Source organism: Hyperolius riggenbachi, chromosome 7 (assembly GCF_040937935.1).
Source record: "Hyperolius riggenbachi isolate aHypRig1 chromosome 7, aHypRig1.pri, whole genome shotgun sequence".
NCBI lineage: Eukaryota > Metazoa > Chordata > Amphibia > Anura > Hyperoliidae > Hyperolius > Hyperolius riggenbachi.
Window position 1 is genome coordinate 38,412,600 of NC_090652.1, and position 22,239 is coordinate 38,434,838.

The 22,239-nt window shown below is 45.6% G+C and overlaps 1 protein-coding gene across 1 annotated transcript in view; it reads right to left on the reverse strand.

Annotated features, from left to right (window-relative positions):
• Positions 1-22,239, reverse strand: part of LOC137525977 (guanylate-binding protein 6-like) — a 79,815-nt gene that overhangs the window by 14,388 nt on the left and 43,188 nt on the right. Inside the window, exons 3-4 of the mRNA XM_068247188.1 lie at positions 21,425-21,534; positions 5,434-5,618 (exon numbers count right to left, since the gene is read on the reverse strand). Coding sequence (XP_068103289.1) covers positions 5,434-5,618; positions 21,425-21,534 — 295 coding nt within the window. The remainder of the gene's footprint in view (positions 1-5,433; positions 5,619-21,424; positions 21,535-22,239) is intronic.

A 22,239-nucleotide genomic window follows, 5' to 3' on the forward strand; every position in this document is an offset into this window, starting at 1 on the left:
TGTTTCAAAAGCTCTAATACCTGGAGCCACACCTAATTGAGTGAAATACACATCACTGCTGGAGGACCCTCCCTCCTCCAAGCAAGGTCCTTTATACCATTTGCCTACCTACACTAATTAGTTATGAGACAGCTGCTACACACTCTGCTAGGGAGATTTTCTCCTCCCCTTCTACCTATTTCCTCCTCCCTCCTACCGGAGGGAGGAGGGTCTCTTCTGCCAGGGAATTATACTATTTTAAAAACCAGTATACATCATACCATAGCTGGGAATACATACATGAGTATACATCATACCATAGCTGGGAATCGAACCCAGGTCTCACTGTGTGGTGGGCACGTCACCCTAAGCACTGTACCACTACAGAAGTAAGTGAAGCTAGCCTAAAATTTAACATTTATGCTCAATGCAATAGAACCATTAGGTTGCTTAAAGGAGAACTGTAGTGAAAGGTATATGGAGGCTACCATATTGATTTCCTTTTAACCACTTGAGGACCCACCCTTTACCCCCCCTTAAGGACCAGCGCTGTCTTAGCTGATCTGTGCTGGGTGGGCTCTGCAGCCCCCAGCACAGATCAGCGTGCAGGCAGAGCGACCAGATCGCCCCCCTTTTTTCCCCACTAGGGGGATGATGTGCTGGGGGGGTCTGATCGCTCCTGCCTGCCGGGTGTTGCGGGGGGGGGCACCTCAAAGCCCCCCTCCGCGGCGAAATCCTCCCCCTCCCTCTCCTACCTGGCCCCCCCTGGAGATCCGGGCTGCACAGGACGCTATCCGTCCTGTGCAGCCAGTGACAGGCTGTCTCCTGTCACATGGCGGCGATCCCCGGCCGCTGATTGGCCGGGGATCGCCGATCTGCCTTACGGCGCTGCTGCGCAGCAGCGCCGTACAATGTAAACAAAGCGGATTATTTCCGCTTGTGTTTACATTTAGCCTGCGAGCCGCCATCGGCGGCCCGCAGGCTATTCACGGAGCCCCCCGCCGTGAATTGACAGGAAGCAGCCGCTCGCACGAGCGGCTGCTTCCTGATTAATCAGCCTGCAGCTGGCGACGCAATACTGCGTCGCTGGTCCTGCAGCTGCCACTTTGCCGACGCACGGTATAAGCGTGCGGTCGGCAAGTGGTTAAGCAATACCAGTTACCTGGCTATCCTGCAGATCCTCTGCCTCCAATACTTTTAGCCCTAGACCCTGAACAAGCATGCAGCAGATCTGGTGTTTGACATTTTTGTAAGATCTGACAAGATTAGCTGCATGCTTGTTTCTGGTGTGATTCACACTACAGTGGCTGGATAGTGTACTGGTTAAGGGCTCTGCCTTTGACATGGGAGACCAGGGTTTGAATCCTGGCTAGGTCAAGCACCTATTCAGTAAGGAGTTCAAGGCAAGACTCTCTAACACTGCAGGGTGGCCTCTTGAGCGCGGCCCTGTGGCTGCAGCTCTTGAGCGCTTTGAGTCTGACAGGAGAAAAGCGCTATACAAATGTTTGGATTATTATTACTGCAGCCAAATAGATCAGCAGGGCTGCCAGGCAACTGGTATAGCTTAAAAGGAAATCAATATGGCAGCCTCCATATACCTCTCACTACAGTTCTCCTTTAAGCAACCTAATGGTTCTATTGCGTTGAGCATAAATTGTACATTTTAGGCTAGCTTCACTTACTACTGTAGTGGTACAGTGCTTAGGGTGACGTGCCCACCACACAGTGAGATCTGGGTTCGATTCCCGGCTATGGTATTGATGTATACTGGTTTTTAAAATAGTATAATTCCCTGGCAGAAGAGACCCTCCTCCCTCCTGGTAGCTTAACCTGGGAGGAGGGAGGAGGGAATAGGTAGAAGGGTGGGAGGCCAATTAAAATCTCCCTAGCAGAGTGTGTAGCAGCTGTCCCATAACTAATTAGTGTAGGCAGACAACTGAGTCAAATGGTATAAAAGGACCTAGCTTGAAGGGAGGGTGGGTGGGGTCTTAAGCAGTGTGTTTCACAATAACATGTCTGCTGACAGTAAAATGGAGGCGAAAAATTTTGCTCAATACAGCTTTATGGGGCGAATCGAACTTCCGCAAAAGTTCGCCTGATGCAGGCGAACGCGAACCCCCAAAGTTCGCCTGGAACCGTTCGCCGGCGAACCGTTCGGCCCATCTGTCTGGAGCTTACATGGGTAGAAGCATGGCACTCTGTGCAGCCTTCCCCAGTATACAGAGGAGAGGTCTTGCATCACAATGCAGGAAGCTGGAGGATCTGTTTCCTCCTGACTGGGGATAACTTCTGCTGCAAATGCATTCTTGTCAATCAGTGCTGTTGCTGCATGTTTGTTTGTACAACCCATCTCCGAAGCAGCATTAAGTGGTCCTTTTGTCCCCCCCCTTCCCCCTCTATAGCGGCACCACAGCTCTCAGCATGTTCCTCCACTAAATAGAGGCACCACTGCTCTCAGCATGCCCTTCCATTATGGCACTACATAGCTCCCAGCAAGAAATCCCCCACCACCATAGAGGCACTACTGCTCCCAGCATGCTCCTCTATAAAGGTAATATAGCTCCCAGCTAGAACCCCCCCCCCCCCCCCTTCCATATAGGCACTACTGCTCCCAGCATGTTCCTCACCCTCTTTAGTGGAAACTTAGCTCCCAGCAAGCCCACCACCCTCTATAGAGGCACTACAGTTCCAAGCATGCCCTCCGCCTCTATGTAGTATTTTGTTCCCTAGGGCTGGCTGGGAAACCCCCCTGGTCTTCCCCAAAGAGATTAGTGCCCCCCCCCGCGAGCTTTTACAGAGTATTAACAGCAGTGCGCACTTACCTGTCAGGATTGTTCCTCTGTGCTTTACCCTCATAGATGCTCCGCTGCAAATACTCTGCAGGGGCCTCAGGGGACCACTGTTCACAATGGGGGACCCGGCAGCCACCTTTGGGGCCCTGGGGGTAAACCTGGTGCTATATGGAGATGGGGAGGCATGCTGGAAATTGCAGTGCCTCTGGAAGGGGAGGAGCAGCCTCAGAGATGTGGTGCCTCTGTGGAGAGGTATTGGCATGCTACCATCTGTAGCATCTCTTTGGGGGGTGCATGCAGGGAGCGGTTTTCAGTTTTCCGCTATGGAAACGCTGGCCCTTGCTATCCACTTAATTCCTACCTTACATCAGTTCTGACTGCCCCCCCTTATCTTTTCTTTCCTCACCCCACCCTCAATTTTAAATGCCCCTTTGCATTTATACATCTCTAGTTGACCTCCTACAATTCTAACAGCCTGCTTCCTTCCACACACACACAGCGCCAACCTAGCAATCCTACCTTAGTAGTGGAGAACCTCTGAATAGTCTAGAGGCTTCCTATACCTACCTATACCCCACCGTTTCAGTGCTGTATCACTCTCTGGTCGAATAGGTTTATTCAGTGCGTAAGCGTGGCTGTATCTGTACTTGGCATGCCCAGTAAAATTAAGTGCTTTTTCGTGGAGAAAAAAATCTAAGCCCCTTAGTTCTACTAGGCATGCACGGACCTAACTTGTGCTTGCCCACTATAAACATGCTCTCATACTGAAGTAACCTATTCGACTAGAGAGGGACCCATGTATTGATATGTGGGGGGGGGGGCAGCTGATGAAAGCAGGCCTAGGGCGGTAAAAAGTACAAATCCGGCCCTGCCTGCGCAGTAGAGCAGACTAGATTGGACAAGCTATTTTCACTGGAGCTCGAGCAGATAGCTGATACTGCACGCATGCGTAAATATTAGGGTGGCCATTTCTCCAGTGGAACCAGCGCTGGATTGAGGCTGTAGAGTAGGATGAGGGAAGCCTCATTAGGATCCAGAGGCTTCCCCATCTCGAGGAAAGTATTTGATTTTTTATTATTATTATTCAACTCACAGGTGTCCTTTAATGATAATTGTATAATGTATATACCTCACAGGAATGAAAAATTCTAGAGCTAAAAGAGGAAAGTATGGAGTAATAACTTTTTTGGAAATACGTGTAAAAGAAGTGCCTTTAGCGCCCTTAAGCATGAGGGGACTACAACTGCATTGAAGAATTATAAGAAATGTAAGAAAAACTGTAAAAAGGTGATCAGACATGCAAAACTGGAAAAACAAGTGGCTAGTGATATAAAGTTAAATCCCAAAAAGTTTTATAAATATATAAATTCAAAAAGAAAAAAATGCTGAGAAATATTGGACCTTTAAAGGATCTGTCAGTGAACTCAATTATGGAATCAGCTAAAGCCAAGATTTTAAATGCATGCTATTCTTTTGTCTTCATCAAGGTGATGCCTGTGTCTCATAATACAGCTCTGAGTTATTCCCACTCTACTAAGATCTACTAAAAGATCTGGTACTCAACCTGGATTTGAAGACGCAATCTTGCTTGATTGCATCACTTGCAGTGCCAACAGTAAAGACAGCATGTCATGTTTCGGTCTTGACGACTTTTCTCAATTGCTGGTCAACAATCAGTGCATAGATCATTTATAGATTGAAGTGACATCACAACCAATGAGAAAACACCCCCTGACTAATTAAGGGGGCGGGCACAGAGGTAGAGGAAATTTAAGGCAGAACACTGGCAATACCATGCCATCAACCCACATTTGATTGATCACTTCAGCCACCTTTACCACAATGTGGTTCTAGACTTCTTTTATCCTACTCTTGGTTATTTCTAAACCTCAAGGGAGAAGAATCAAAGTCCATGACCCATATGCAATAAACTTTTTCTCCTAAGTTTTCTCCAAGGTGATATTTTTAAACCAGAGGTCAATAAAATGCCTTTTAAGCCAACAAAAAGCAATACAATCCTTGAAATAATATTGATAGTTCTTTTTCACTTACTTCTTGATACTTTTTCCGTTGAATTGTGCTAGAAAGTTATTTCAAATAGAAGCTGAAAAATAATCTTCTTAGATAAAATTCAGGAGAAAACGTGAATTGAGCCCAATCCAATTCATTTTTTTCTCTTAAGTTTTCTACTAGCAGATACATTTCATCTTCTATTTAAAATAACTTTTCTCTGCACTTGAAAAAATGCCAAAAAGTAGGTGAAAGGCTGCCGTCAAAATTATTCTGACTATTTTCTTGCTTGCTGGTGGCCTAATAGGCATTTCATAGATAAGATGTGAAATATCACCTTGGAGAAAACTCAGGAGAAAAAAAGTAAATTAGATGTGGCTTTGTGTATTGTTTGACCAATACTTGTTATAAAACTTGACCAGCTTATGTTTTAATGTTCATAGTTATTGATCAATCAGAGGCTTTCTCAATCTCTGATTGACCTGTCCACAACATAAAAATATGTTTGGATATTTAGAGTATTAGCCTGTATGCATAAAAGGTAACTAGACCACTCAAATGGTTTAGACCACTCCTGTTTTGTGCCTACTCATAATGGTATAATATTGTAAATATATATTTTCAAATGATGGAAAAAATCTATAGTACGTACAGTTTTTAGGATTCAAAGCACTCTCCAGATACTCATCTTCTGAAACAGGTTTCCCACCAATTTTTAGTTCCAGATGAAAATCTCTCACAGCCCAGACAAACATGGGAAAATGCCGGGAAAGTTCTCCTTCATCATTTTTGGAATTTGATCTCACCTTTATTAGGTCAGTAATGTCTGCAACATATCTGTTAATATCGCATAAGGAAATAATCAATTTTTCCGTCATAACTCGCTATTAGATTTGCTATGCTTAAAGTGAACCTTAAGCCAGAAAAAAAATGAGTTTTACTCACCTGGGGCTTCTACCAGCCCCCCTGCAGCAGTCCTGTGCCCTCACAGCCACTCACTAATCCTCTGGTCCCCCACTGCCAGCTAGTTTCGTTTTTGCCGACGGGCTCAGGACTGGCCACACGTAGCTTTTTCCGCATTCACGACTGTAATTAGCGTACAAAAATACGCGTTGCCGCATATCTATGCGTTCGTAATGCAGCACCGCGTATTTTAGTACAAGTTGCGGTCCGCAGTAGCGCTAATTACAGTCGGGAATGCGGAAAAAGCTACGTGTGGCCAGTCCTGACGGGCCTGTCGGCAAAAACAAAACTAGCTGGCAGCGGGGGACCAGAGGATTAGTGAGTGGCTGCAAGGGCACAGGACTGCTGCAGGGGGCTGGTAGAAGCCCCAGGTGAGTAAAACTCATTTATTTTTTCTGGCTTAAGTGTCTCTTTAAGCCCTTTCCTGCTAACTCTTTGAGAACGAGCTCCTGTACGTGCTAACTCTGAGCACTTATAGTATGCTCAGGATATTCTTCTCCTATCTGTGCTCCAACCCTCCGGTTCCACTGCTGTCAATCAGTGTAGTAGGAGAGTTGGAAACCAAGCAGAAAGGGCTTAGTTCACAAAAATTGTGCTATGAGTGTTCTTTATTCCCTCGCTAGTGACATTTTACTGCTAGATCTCATTTTTTATGTCAGTACTTTTTCTTAACGCTATTTTTAAAGACTGTTTTTATTTTTTAAGGATGCTTTTGTTGTTTCATTTATTATTGTAATGTACTTCTATTGTGAAAAGTTATAAAATAAATATACACATACATACTGCATAAGACCTACATTTTTCCCAGGGTGAAATGCACTATAAATACCTTTCCCCTATGTTTTTGCCACTTACATTAAGTAGCAAAAATCTGACAAATTTGTGGTGCATTTTTCAGGCCATAAGATGCACTTTTTCTCCCCAAAAGTGGGGAGAAAAAGTCAATGCCTCTTATGGTCCAAATAATACTATTCTGCTGGCGCCACTGTGTCTCTGTCACCCCCCAAATCTCCGTAGCAGACGCAAACTGGCAGGGGTAAAAAGGAGGGAGTTTTCCCTCAGACTGCCTCCTCTTCCAAACTGCTGATTTGCTGGAGCTCAATGCTTAGCGCTGGCACATTCTGCCGGCATCACAGTTTTTTCCCCTCTACAGAAAGCGCTCTTCCTGATTGATGAATTTGGCTGTAGGGATGAGCAGAAACTACGGCAGTGCGAATTGAATGCATCATAGTTTGCATCTACGCATCATAGTTCATAGGTGAATCCAATAAATAGAAAAAAGGGGCTTTGCACATCCCTTATTAAAACTTCACTTTTAATTGTAGAAAAAAATAAAACAGCATGCATTACATATTCCATACAGTAATGAGAGAGGTACTAGGCTGGTGGGGAGGTCGACAGCTGTTTTATGTTTTCTACAATAAAAAGTGAAGTTTTAATAAGGGATGTGCAAAGCCCCTTTTTTCTATTTATTGGATTCACAACGTATGCATTGGCTTTTTGCACTCCTGTTGTGACAGTTTCAGCCTTCCTGTGCATGTTTTTTTTTCTTTACCTATGGTTCATAGGTGAAGTTTCAAAACTACGCTTACGAATTTACGCGTATCGAAGTACCGCTACGCGTAGCTTACGCCCGTTATGCATAGTTCATATGTGTATTACGTAGTGAAGAATGCGTTACTCGCGTCTAATTTTCCGCGTGCGATTGTATGCTTACAAATTTACGCATTGGGAAGGGGAATGTACGCATAGAAGAGGTCCCGGTATAAACATTTAAAGAGAAATTAATGCATAAAATGTTCTGCATACGGGCATAAGCATCTGCATCCAATACACTTAGCACTACGCGTAATTGCGTATTTTAACGCGTAGTCTACGAAATGCATATGAAGCGAATATTTGATTTCAAAGCCGTAGTTTGGCAAAGCGTAATTGCGAAAAACTACGAGTAGTTCCAGCGTAGCAAAGTTGGCTGACTACGACCATCCCTGTTTGGCTGATATACTGGTCTACACATCAATTGGGGTACGTTTTTTATCCTTCCTATTGATATTTTTTCCCTCCTCCCAGGCCCAGGCTTCTGCCTCTCTGCAGTGGGTGTCATAAATCACATAAAGTACAAGTACCCCACTTCATTTGGACACATATAAAGTTGTACTATGTCTGCTGGCACTGGCAGCCGGGGGAGGGGCAGCATGAAAAGCAATGGCAAGAGGAGAGGGAGCAGTATTGCCGCCACCGTCGTCAGTTTTGCCGCGTCAGTGTCCATTCCACCGCTAGTCACTGGCCGTGGACGCACTGGGCACCCAACTGGTATAGGGAGTCACACTGCAGAGGTGCAGCAGCGTGTAGCGGCCATTTTCCAGCAGGGCGTCGGCGCACATTGGAGGAGAAAGACGCCGAGCCTGTGATGGAGCTGATGGTGGATGAGCAGGCCACCACCAGCTGTACAACAGAGATCTCTACCCACCGCCAGGGTCCACACAGAACAAATCTTCTGCTGCCAGTCTGCCACCAGCTATTACGCCACTACAATAGCTGTATTTTGTTGAAAAAAAAACTGTTTAATTTTTTTGAGATGTCCGGGCTGAAAACTGTGATGTCCCAGTTGTGCATTGGACATACTGTAATGTGGGCTGCACGGCCGCTATCTGGAACCTCCTGATGTTAATTTACAGCCATTTTTTTTTTTGTTTTTGTATTATACCTCCCCACATAAACAAATAAACAATTGCTGGTTTTCTTTAAAACAACATGATGCTTCATGCATCATCTATATCAATAAAATCGGAAGTGTGTGTGTATATATGTGTGTGTGTATGTGCCGCGATCACTCGAAAACGGCTTGACCGATTTGAACAAAACTTAATATACAGATCCCTTACTACCTGGGATGATATGTTCTGGGGGTCTCGTGGCCTCCCTGCACACCTGGGCGGAGCTACAAACAGCAAATCAGATTCCACCCATTCATGTCAAAGGAAAAAATGTAAAAGGCTGCCATTCTCACAGTAATCAAGCCAGAGTCCCCAAACTTGGCACAGTTGGTCACTTGGTGACCGAGGTTACAAATCCAGGAAAAGTGGGCGGAGCATAAACCAGCCAATCAAATTTTTAATGGGGAAAATATAAACTGCAGCCATTCTTAGGGCTTGATTCACAAAAGAGTCCTAACTGGTAGCACGGCCGTTTTCACGCGAATTTTTGCGGGTTCGCGCGATTGTCAATTTTTGCGTGCAATTAAACGTTTTTGTGCGCAATCGCAAATTTTCACGCAAACATTCACGTTTGCACGCGAAAATGATAACGATTTCACGTGAAACCGTTTACTTGCACGCGAAAATTCGCGATCGCGCGAAAATGCAAAAATTCACGTGAAAACGGTTGTGCTAACATTTAGCACTCTTTTGTGAATCAAGCCCTAGACTATTAATCGCAGGGTTCTCAAACTTGGCACACTCACTGGGTGACTGGGATTAAGATTCAGGAAAGTGGGTGGAGCCTACAACAGCCAATTAGAATTCACCTACTGATTTTCAAGGGGAATATTTACACTGCTGCCATTCTTACACTGTTTATGGCAGAGGCCTCAAACTTGCTACAGTCAGTCATTGGGTGACTGGGGTCCAAATTCACTAAAGGGGTGGTGCCACAAACAGCCAATCAGATTTATTTGGTGGGTAAACCGTTTCCATTCACACATTTTTGATGCCAGGAACCTGAAAGCTCACAAACTAGGTCATTGAGTGACTGTGTGTCAAGGTTACAAAAAGTGGGCAGAGCTAAAAACAAATTTCACTGCAGCCATTCTTACACTGTTAATGGCAGGGTTCTCAAACTTTGCACAGTTAGTCACTGGGTGACTGGAATTAATATTCAGGGAAATGGGTGGAGCCTACAACACCCAATCAAAATTCATCTGTTGATTTTCAAGGGGAATATTTAAATTCCTGCCATTCTTACACAGTTAATAGCAGGTGCCTCAAACCTGGTACAGTTGGTCACTGGCTAACTGGGGTTCAAATTCAGAAATGGGGCAGAGCCACAAACAGCCAATTAGATTTGTTTAATTTCAATGGGAATATACAAATTGTTGATACCAAGGACCCCAAAGCTCGTAAACTTGGTAATAGAGATGGCCCAAACGGTTTGCCTACGAACGGTTCCAGGCGAACTTTCGGTGGTTCGCGTTCGCCAGCAAAGGCAAACTTTTGCGGAAGTTCGGTTCGCCCCCATAGTGTGCCATTAGGGTCAACTTTGACCCTCTATATCACAGTCAGCAGGCACATTGTAGGCAATTAGGCTACACTCTCTCCTGGAGCCACTCCCCCATTATAAAAGGCAGGCAGCGCTGGCTTTTACACTCACTCATGTGCCTGCAGTAATTAGTGAAGGGACAGCTGCTGGCAGACTCTCATAGGGAAAGATTAGTTAGGCTCTTGTAGGCTTGTTAGCTTGCTCCTGGCTGATTGTTATTGCTAAAATAGCACCCCTCAAAAGCTCTTTTGAGAGCTAATGTTCTCCTGATGTGTTTTTTTTTTTGTAGCCCACTGACATTGCATTATACAGCCCTATCTGTTGCAGCTTGACCTTGATAATTGTTATTACTGTGCCAGCCAGGCCCTGCCTAACTATATATACTGGGAAACCTACCTATGCCTACCTAACTACTGGGGCACCTACTAACCTATACGGGGACACTTACCTATGCCTGCCTACCTATACTAGGGCACCTACCTATGCCTACCTACCTATACTGGGACTCCTACCTATGCCTACCTACTTATACTGGGACTCCTACCTATGCATAGCTAACTACTGGGGCACCTACCTATGCAAAGTGCCAAGTGCAAAGTGCCAAATGCTAAGTGCCAAATGATAAGTGCCAAATGCAAAGTGCCAAGTGCAAAGTGCAAAATGCCAAATGCAAAGTGTCAAATGCAAAGTGAAAAGTGCCAAATGCAAAGTGCCAAGTGCCAAATGCAAAGTGCCAAATGCAAAGTGCAAAGTGAAAAATGCAAAGTGCCAAGTGCAAAGTGCCAAATGCGAAATGCAAAGTGCAAAGTGACTAATGCAAAGTGCAAAGTGCCAAATGCAAAGTGCCAAGTGCAAAATGCAAAGTGCAAAGTGCCAAATGCAAAGTGCAAAGTGCAAAGTGCCAAGTGCCAAATGCAAAGTACAAAGTGCCAAATGCAAAGTGCAAAGTGCCAAATGCCAAATGCAAAGTGCCAAGTGCCAAATGCAAAGTACAAAGTGCCAAATGCAAAGTGCAAAGTGCCAAGTGCCAAATGCAAAGTGCCAAGTGCCAAATGCAAAGTGCAAAGTGCCAAATGCACAGTGCCAAGTGCCAAATGCAAAGTGCAAAGTGCAAAGTGTGAAATGCAAAGTTAAAAGTGCCAAATGCCAAGTGGCAAGTACAAGTGCAAAGTGCAACGTGTCAAGTGCCAAGTGCCAAGTGTCAAGTGCAAAGTGACACGTGCCACGTGCCAAGTGCCACATGCCACGTGCCAAGTGACACGTGCCACGTGCCACATGCCAAGTGCCAAATGCCAAGTGTCAAGTGTCAAATGACAAGTGCTACGTGCCAAGTGCCACGTGCCACATGCCAAGTGCCACGTGCCACATGCCAAGTGCCAAGTGCAAAGTGCAACGTATCAAGTGCCAAGTCCCACATGCCAAGTGCCAAATGCCAAGTGTCAAGTGACAAGTGCCACGTGCCAAGTGCCACGTGCCAAGTTCCACGTGCCAAGTGCAAAGTGCAACGTGTCAAGTGCCAAGTGTCAAGTGCAAAGTGCCAAGTGCCACGTGCCACATGCCAAGTGACAGATGCCAAGTGACAAGTGTCAAGTGACAAGTGCCACGTGCCAAGTGTCAAGTGCCACGTGCCAAGTGCCACGTGCCACGTGCCAAGTGCCATGTGCCACATGCCACGTGCCAAGTGCCAAGTGCCCCATGCTATGTGCCACATGCCAAGTGCCACGTGCCAAGTGCCACATGCCAAGTGCCAAGTGCCACGTGCCACGTGCCACGCGCCAAGTGCAAAGTGCAACATGTCAAGTGCCACATGCCAAGTGCCAAGTGCCAAATGCAAAGTGCCAAGTGCCATGTGCCACATGCCAAGTGCCAAGTGCCACGTGCCAAGTGCCATGTGCCACATGCCAAGTGCCAAGTGCCACGTGCCAAGTGCCATGTGCCACATGCCAAGTGCCAAGTGCCACGTGCCAAGTGCCATGTGCCACATGCCACGTGCCAAGTGCCACGTGCCACGTGCCAAGTGCCACATGCCAAGTGCCACGTGCCACATGCCAAGTGGAAAGTGCCAAGTGCCACGTGCCACGTGCCAAGTGCCAGGTGCCACGTGTCAAGTGCCACATGCCAAGTACCACATGCCAAGTGCCAAGTGCCACGTGCCAAGTGCCACGTGCCAAGTGCCACGTGCCACGTGCCAAGTGCCACGTACCACGTGCCAAGTGCCAAGTGCTATGTGCCAAGTGCCACGTGCCAAATTGAAAGTGCCACGTGCCCAGTGCCACGTATCATAAAAAGGTTTGAGCACAGAGTGATCTGACCAATAACTTTGCAAAAAAGAGTATGAATTGGTGCAAAAAGATCAATTTATTAATACAAAAATTTAAATATGTGATATCAGCCCGGATGCAATTGCAACAGATTAACCCCCCATCCACACAATAAAACTCTAAAAACAATCAAGGAGTATAGGCTCACTAAATGTATGATGTCATATGAGCAATTGAGCCATGGTAGCACTTATACGGAGGTTCATATCTCATGGGCTCCTATAATATCCATGATGCGTTGAAAAGCGTGTATGAGGATCCTAAATACCATGGGGATAGTTCCAGTGCAAGCCCATGCAACAAGACCAGATAAATTCACTTGTCTTACATGAAGGTGAAAGTTCCTTGCGACTTTTCTCCTAATAGTAGCATGAAATGATAGGAAGTCCCATTCGCAGACTCAAATCATGTATTTAGCAATGTTCCTTAATCATGCAAAGCGTATTGGGATAGTCAGCAAGCAAGCAAGATGCAGACAAATGATGAACAGTCACCACTGAGCTGTGAGGACAGATGCAAGTTGCACAAGCATTGAATTGGCACAGTTCATGGGCATGTGTCAGTCACATTACCTGCCCCTGGATGTATCCATGCATGCCTGGATCAACACGCTATTTGTGTCCGAGGGAAGTTCCCGTATTATGTTGCCACATGATCCTCCGCTATTTAGGAGCCATAAAATCCATGCCGGTTCAAAAGCTGACTTCACTGGCGTATGCACTATAGCAGACTGTGAGCGGCGAGGAGTCAATGTGTACGCCAGCAAGCCTGTATAACTCGGATGCCGGGCCTCGCACGCTGTCCAGTGAGTATGACGTCAGAGCCTCCTAACTCCACCGACCGGTTTCGCGCATGCGCGCTTCATCAGGGTGTGACTTGGACGAGATGGGAATGATCTTTATATGTCTATCACCCCAGCTCCACCCACCTGGGGTTGGGCTGAGGTACATGGCTGCCGCCCCTCCAACAGGGCGCTATCTCTAGCATTATGCCTCTATCAAAGGGCAGGTGAGAAAATTACAAACATAATTAAATAAAGCAATAACAAAATAATACAATAATAAAGCAATAACAAAACGGCAAGAGTCACCGCAATCCATCTTGGCTGGGCAGGTTTCCAAAGAGATGGAAAAAGCGGAATTATAATGCTGTACCTATACAAATGTAGGGCACATGCCTTTCCCATTTCGCTACCGTATCTAGGATGTTATATAGCTCTACTAAACGAGGGGAAGCACTTTAGCAGACAAACAGATCTCGATAGGGGGAGGATAGAAGGAAACAGTGATTCTACAGAAAACACTGTAATCCAAAATCCGCGTTATGGCCCAAAGGGGTCAAAGTGCGTAATTTATATATCCAACTGCACTCCTTTTGTTTTAAAATCCTATCAAAGTCCCCCCTTCTTTGTGAAATATTAAGTTTATAGATTTCCTTGACCTTTGATCCCACCAGTTCACCTCCATGAACATCTTTATAGTGTTGTGCCAGTGGGGTCGTATATTCCGGATCTCTAGCATTCCGTATGTGCTCACCTATCCTGGCCCGCAAAGGGCGCGTAGTTTTCCCAATATAATGGGTGCCACAAGGACAGGTGAGCATGTAAACGACTCCCTCTGTTGCACAATTAACAAAGGACTGTATCTGGTAGGATCTCTGTCCAAGGGAATCAGCAAACTCTTTAGTGCGATCTACCAATGGACATACCTGACAATGCCCACATCTATACATTCCGTTAGGTATTGACCTTCCCAACCAAGTTGTGGGGGTGGTCCTCTTAAACTCACTTTGGATTAATAGGTTTCTCAGGGAAGAGGCTCTCTTCGCTGTTAAATGTGGGTATTCTCCAACCAGAGAACGAATCTCGGGAGATGCAGTAAGTACTGGCCAATGCCTGTTAAGGATTTCTCTCATACTACTCCAATGGCTCCCATAGGGAGTAGGAATTCTTAAAACTGCTCTCTCCCGAGACTTCCCCAGGGGGACACCACCACGTTTATCTGTCGTCAGCAAATTTGGCCTATCCAGGCTCCAAGCTCTCTTTAGGGCTTTCTTAAGGATTTTATGGGGATAGCCCCTATCTCTAAAGCGTGAATACATCTCCCTTGCCTCCTTCGCAAAGGAGTCATCTGAACTGCAATTGCGGCGTAGCCGCTGAAATTCACCAATGGGGATGGATCTCACCTGACAGGGGGGATGGCAGCTTGTGGCGTGCAGGACAGAATTGCCAGCTGTGGGTTTTCTAAAGCTAGAGGAAACAAGTCTGTTGTTGAGCTTTTTTACCTCGAGATCTAAGAAATTCAGACTCTCTTTGCTTACAACAAAGGTGAGCTTAATATTGAGAGAGTTATCATTCAGATCCTGAAGGAAAACGCTCAATTCTTCCTCAGTTCCTGTCCACACCATCAATACGTCATCAATATATCTTATCCACAGGGGGGCGTGCTTCTGCCATAGCGGATGTTTATAAACAATTGAGCGTTCCCAGAACCCCAAGTGTAAATTCGCATAGGCAGGAGCACAGGCCGCCCCCATGGACGTACCCCTTATCTGTTGGTAAAAAGATCCATCAAATGAAAAACAATTGAAACCCAATATGAATTCCAGCGGCTCGGCCACAAATTCATTATGGCACCTGAAGCCGGCATGGGAATCCTGCAGGAAAAATCTGGTTGCCCCGACCCCCTTCTCGTGTGGGATCGACGTGTACAAACATTCCACGTCGATCCCCACAAGGAGGGAGCCGGGGAGAACCGTTACCTCATCAATAATCCTCAAAACATCAGCGGTGTCGCGTACATATGAAGGGAGTTGGGAAACGATATCTTTCAATTTTTTATCGACAAATTTACCTGCCCTTTCTAGGGGGCCATCCACTGCTGATATAATTGGGTGGCCAGGGGGTCTCACAGGATCCTTGTGTATCTTTGGAAGCACATATATTGTGGGAATCGTATATTCGTTCACCACTAAGTAATCATATTCGTCTCTAGTAAGAACCCCCTGGTCATACCCAGAGTCCAGCAGCATATTTAGATTTTCCTTAATGGCCTCAAAGGGATTTGATTTCAATTTTCGATATGTCTCCGTGTCTGAGAGCTGTCTTTTGATTTCCTCCATATAGTCATGTTCTCTCAGAAGGACTATATTGCCCCCCTTGTCACTAGGTTTGATCACCAGACTAGGTGCATTCTGTAACTCTTGTAATGCTTTCCTTTCGGCTACCGAGATATTCTGTGCAGGAGGGGCAATATTCCAGTCCAATTTTCTGAGATCTTCTTCTACTAGCTCTAAGAACACGGAGACATATTTGTTAGATGTAATTGAGGGCATAAATTTGGATCTAGGTTTAAGATTAGTATGGAGAGGTGCCTCCCCTTCAATTGGATTGTCATCCGGTCCCCAGCCATCATCAATTTCATCCTTTAAAGATTCCAACTCCACTATAGCACGTCTGTCCCCGACAGAGAGAAAGTGGGAATGATTTTTTATCCGAGGTTGCTCATATTCACCCAGAAACATTAGTTTTAATAATAATCTCCTCAAGAATAGGACAATATCCTTATAGACCACATAGCAGTCCCCTAATGTTGTAGGGACAAAACTCAATCCCCTTTCCAGGAGGCTAATGTGTCTGGGTTCCAGAGAAAAATCAGACAAATTGATAATAATATTGTTTGTATTTCTAGCTATCTGTGGGTTGATGATTGCTGGCGACCGGATCTGCTCCGAGTCAGGATCACATCCTCCTCGCCACTGGACTCCGATGTCTGAGTCCCTCCCCCGTTTTTTGACGTTCCTACCGCTGAATTATTTGCTCCGGATCTATTTACCCCTTTGTTATTTACTTTTACTTGGGGACGTTGGCTCCCATTCTTTTGTGGGCCCTTTTCTCCTTCAAAAGTGACAGATCTAGGGCCGCGTGCTGAGTCTTCTGGGGCATCCAGTTCGCTTTGAGCTTTACGATTCTTGGAGCGCCCCCTCCTGCTGCGGCTTCTAGATCTGCCCTTTCTACCGTAGCCGGGCGTTCTGGGATCAAAAACGGTATCCTCATCCCACCTTTCACGATCCCTCTGGAATTTCTGAAATTTGGTCTTTTTTACATTCATCTGCAGTTTCTCAATATATGTTCTGAGAGATTCATTGCGTTTCTGGAAATCAGGATGGTATTGATGTTTATTAAGTTTTTGTACACTTTCATCAACTGCTGAATTCAGTTCACACAGTTGTGCTTTATCTTCATCTATGACCATCTGAACATTTTCTAGACCTCTTTCTTTCATTTTAATTTTCCATTTTGCAATGAATCTGTCAGTCAACAGATTACCTGCAGGTCTGGTATGATCCTGCAGACCATCAGGTACCACACCCACTCTATGGTAGGATTCTAGTGAGCGAATATTCCATGTTCGCTTCACCTGCCTTACCAAAAGATTGCGGTGACTCTTGAATAGCCCATCTAAATTCTCATCCCCCTCCCCGCCAGCACCCTGTGGGGCGGCAACATCCATGTCCTCATCTGAGTCATAGGGGACAGTATAAGCCATCGTGAGATAAAATTGAATGTAAGTGAGGTAAATGAGATCTATGGCAGAAGCATCCGAGCGTGTTGTGCGAAAGAATGGATCATAAATCCTGGGCATACAGTATCATAAAAAGGTTTGAGCACAGAGTGATCTGACCAATAACTTTGCAAAAAAGAGTATGAATTGGTGCAAAAAGATCAATTTATTAATACAAAAATTTAAATATGTGATATCAGCCCGGATGCAATTGCAACAGATTAACCCCCCATCCACACAATAAAACTCTAAAAACAATCAAGGAGTATAGGCTCACTAAATGTATGACGTCATATGAGCAATTGAGCCATGGTAGCACTTATACGGAGGTTCATATCTCATGGGCTCCTATAATATCCATGATGCGTTGAAAAGCGTGTATGAGGATCCTAAATACCATGGGGATAGTTCCAGTGCAAGCCCATGCAACAAGACCAGATAAATTCACTTGTCTCACATGAAGGTGAAAGTTCCTTGCGTGCCCAGTGCAAAGTGCCAAGTGACAGTCAGACAGCAGAGGAGAAGACACTAGTGCACACTAACTGTCACACTGGCACTGCTCAGCAGCACAGCAGATCTATAGTAAGCTAACACAGTAGTACTAGTACTCTAACAACTAACTAGCACTGACTGCAATACTACTAACTACACAATAACACAGTAATTCTATTCTCTAACATAACCTACACTGTAGCTAAGGCTAGCAGTCCAGCAGGCAGCAGCTGGCCTGGTCTGTGCACAGCACACACACAGACACATAGCAGCTGCCTGCAGCAGCCCTTCAGCACACACTTTGACTGTCAATGAATGAAATCAAGCTAGCTACCTAACAATACAATAGTGTAGTGATAGTGAAGGGGTTAATCACTGAACAGCTTTAGGTTTATCACTGTATACAGCACTTGCTAGGCCAGCAGCACTGGAGAATGTCTCTCAGTGAGCAGTGACAATCAAGGACGATATCTCTCATCATGGCAGCCCTCCTTATTATACAGGGGGGCCTGGCCAGGGTTCCTTTCTGTGATTGGGTGCTAGGGCTTAGGCTGGGAGCCCTCTGATTGGCTCAATGAGGTCAGGTGGTGCTGGCCAGGGTTCCCTTCTGTGATTGGTTGCTAGGGCTTCTGCTGGGAGCCCTATGATTGGCTCAATGATGTCATCACCTTAGTTACAGTATTCGGATTCGGATATCCGCCGGATATCCGGGTTTGCGACCAAATATTCACATAGTGCTATGTGGATTTCAGCCTAGATATCCGGAATCCAAATCCGGTCGGATAGCTGAAAAAAGTTCGGATATCCAGCTTACCCGGATATCCGGAATCCGGATGAGCACCACTGCCCAAAACTTAACCTGGACATGGCAGCAGAGTACATGGACATGTGATGTATTGGGTGCGTAGACCAATAGGACCACAATACATTTTTTGTCATTAGACCCATGTTGAGGAGAAGGCCCCAAAAGATTTTAAATTCGGAAACTGTGACTGGTTTCCACCAGTTAGGCTGGGCATAGTAGCAATCTGGATTGGCAGTTAAGAATTGTGTGGCATAATGGTTGGTCTCTGCCATGATTAAGTCATAGAGATCCTCGGTAAAGAACAGATGAAAAAAGTCTAGGGCCGATCCTAGATGATATGTCTCCACCTGGACTCCAGACTGGGCGGTGAAAGGGGACGCTATGGGTGCGGCGGAACCAGGGGGTTGCCAATTGGGATTTGCCAGCACCTCTGGGAGTGTAGGGGTTCTATGGGCCCATGTTTCTGGTGGCTGCTAATGGTGTCTTACTGCACGTGCCACCGGACCAGTTTCAACTGCCATGCTGGTCCTCGCCACTTCACCAGGGTATACGGCAGTACTGGTGCTAAGTCCAGGAGGTGCTACGGTGCTGGTGTATGCCTTACCATGAAAACCTGGATCAGTGCTAGCACCACTCTGCTGCCCTTGAGGCTGATCCTGTGGTGCAATGACATGGGGTCGGGTATGCCTGGCGCTAGCAGGGACCTCAACCTTGTTGTCGCTATCGGTCAGAGAGCCACTGCTGTCTACAGGTTCGAATTCTGATCCAGATTATTTGTCGGATGAGAGCGATTGGGACGTCTCATCCGACAAATAATCTGGGTCAGAATCCTGTAGGCCTCTTCAGGGGAATACCCCTTTCTTGCCATGTTGGACTGCTAAATTTAGGGGGTATTCCTCTGAGACTACCCAGAAAAAAAAGTGCACCTGTCTAGCAAACGGGATAACTTGTGAAGTCAAAAAGCTGCGATCGCTCATTTTTGATAAAATATCAAAACAGCTATTGTGTTCAGTTTTTGCAGTGATCAGAAAAAAATATTCTGTCACTGCGGTGGGGTGGGCTAAACACAAGTGCGGGGTGAGCGATCTGGCCTGATCAGGCAAACATTGCGTTTTTAGTGGAGCTTACTCTAAGGTGACCCTACTGTACTTATATAGATCTGACTGCGATCTGTACTGATCACTTACAGATACTATATAGTACTAATGCTGATTAGCGACAGTGATGACGCTAATCAGTGACTAATTAGTGACTGCTGTGTAGTGGGCTGGGCGCTAACTGACGCTAACTACCTAACAAAGGGGCCTAGCTAACTCACTGGCCTAACTGTTAACACTAGTGATACTAAAACAATTAAATGTTTTCACTGACTACGGTTTTTAGACCACTAGGATAGGGACAGGGTGGTGATCAGAGGGCAATCACAGGCAATCAGATACAATCGGAGGCAATCAGATCGAAATCAGATAGCAATCATAAAGCAATCAGAGGCAATCAAATGCAATCAAATGTAATCAAATGCAATCAGAAACAGACAGAGGTCAATCAGTGCCAATCACAGGGCAATCAAGAGGCAGATCATATGCCAATTAGAGTTAAAACAGGCGATCAGATGTCAATCAACAGTGCACAGACAATCAGATGTCAGACGCCAATCAGAGCTTATTACAGGCAATCAGATGTCAATCACTGCAGCTGTCAGATGCCAAACAATGTAAACAGCAGTCAATCGGTGGAGATCAGCAGGCAATCGGAGACAATCAGATGCCAATCAGCGAAATAACAGGCGATCAGATGTCAATCAGACCTCAATCAGATGCCAATCAGAGCTGATTACAGGCGATCAGATGTCATTCACTGCAGCTGTCAGATGCCAAACAATGTAAACAGCAGTCAATCACTGGGCAATCATAGACGATCAGATGCCAATCAGAGTGAAAACAGGCGATCAGATGTCAATCAACAGTGCCAGATGATCAGATGTCACTCAGACCTCAATCAGATGCCAATCAGACCTCAATCAGACCTGATGATAGGCGACCAGATATCAATCAGACCTCAGTCAGACGCTAAAACAAGGTGGTAGGGGCCAGTGAGGGGTGATCAGTGGGCAATCGGTGGGGCAATGTGTGGGGATCTGCTTGTTAAACTTACTACAGAGCTGCCGTCCTCTCTAGTGGTTGATCTGGGGACACTGTGACCACCAGAGGAGGAGGCAGCCTGTATAATACATGGTGTTTGCAAAACAACGTGTATTATACATTTCAATAGGCTCATTCAAAAGATCGCAGCCCGCGGGCGCTGCTAATTGGCCGGCGGGAAGAAGACACAGGGGGGGCGGAGTAAACTGCCGGAGATGCACGCATAGGCGCATGCGATCCCAAGCAGACCCTATTTCCAGCCATTCATGCCAATCGGCGTGGAGTGGTGCTGGGGCTGCCTCACTGCTCACGCCAGTCGGCGTGAAGCAGTCGGTAAATGGTTAAAGCAGACCTGAACTCAGAACCTCCTCTTTGCTCTAAAAGATATGGAACAGCATAATAACCTTAAAAGACAAACGCATTTCTTTGTTACAGCTGATAAAAATCCTGCAATAAATCTGCAGTGTGTCTACGTCCTGCTTTCATGGAAGCAGACATAGGGTTAACATTCTGTGTTTACAAATAGCTGCTCTGCAGTGGTGATTAGCTGTTCTGTGGTGATTAGTCACAAATGATGGGGAATTAGACAGGCCTGTGCAAGAGTTCAGGTCCACTTTAATTGATGAATAAATAAATAAGTGTTACTAGGCTGTTGTGTTGGTTCTCTGCTCCCAATACATTTTGTGTTGCTGACCCTAGACCAGGACACAAACCAGGTACTCTGGCTCCCTGAGCTGCATGTTTTACCATGTGAGGGTCAGCCATAACTAAAGCCAAAGGAACAGTTTAATACTTAAACAACTGTCTTTTTTTAAGTATAAAGTTTGTAACCTCTATAATCCTCTCAAGTCTCAATTCCTTCAAAGGACTTACGCGAGGCCAAATTTAAAAAAAAAAAAAGTTAATTTTGATTGCACGGAGGACGCCATCCACGCCCTACGTGCAGGTCCGCCGGGTTCCTGCTGCTTAATCTCCCCCCGGGCCGGCTCCAGGCCCCACAGCCCGGGTCGGGCTGTCATGCCTCCTCAAAAATGGCCGCCGGAGGTTGGCCTTGTAAGTCCTTTAAGTCAATATAATTTGAGAGCTCATTTTAAAAGGATACTTTAATTTGTCGATGCCTGTCTGGTCGATGTTACCTTTGCTGTTATACACCAGGGCACTGCTTAAGAGCACAGAGAGTGCAAAAAGCCAAATGTCATTTTTACTGTCCCCCTAGAAAAAAAAAAAAAATTAGTGGAAGTATTGTTTATCATTATTTCCTTCCAGTCTGGATTATATAGCCTTTTTTAATTCCTGTGAATACGTATTAAGATTCTGGGATGAAATGGTGTTATCATTTAAAAAACTCAAGTAAGAAAGATAATACGAATCCTTGGGTATTCACAACACTCAAAGCAGATGGATATCCCTGGCCCATCTCCCCCTGTCTCTTATCGAGGTACCCACATGTAGTCACACTCTGAAGGATGGGAAGGTCAGAAGAAACCCAACCTTCCAACAAAGGTCGGACACTACATGGTGGAGTGGTAGGGGATGCCAAGAATATAAAAAAAAACTGTTTAAAAGGAGAGTTAGTGGTGGACTTACCTCCATATTTGCCAGACCAATAATCATCTCAATTATAGTGTTTGTCCTAGGACAATACATTTTGTGAATACACTTCTCACTTCCTCAAGTCAGTAAAGACATTCAGAGATAACACCATAGAGGCTAAAGTCATGGATTTTCATATGAAAATAATGCAAGCACTTGTAGGAATGTAGGTTGTATTTAAATTGTTAGGCCTTAGCTGCTACCTAGTAGCATTGCTTGTCAGTGGAAGGCAATCATTTAAGCTTTACAATGTGAAGAGAAAGAATGATGAATTCTTGGGACAAGCTGAGGATAATCTTTTTTTCTAATTTGTCCTTCAGAAGG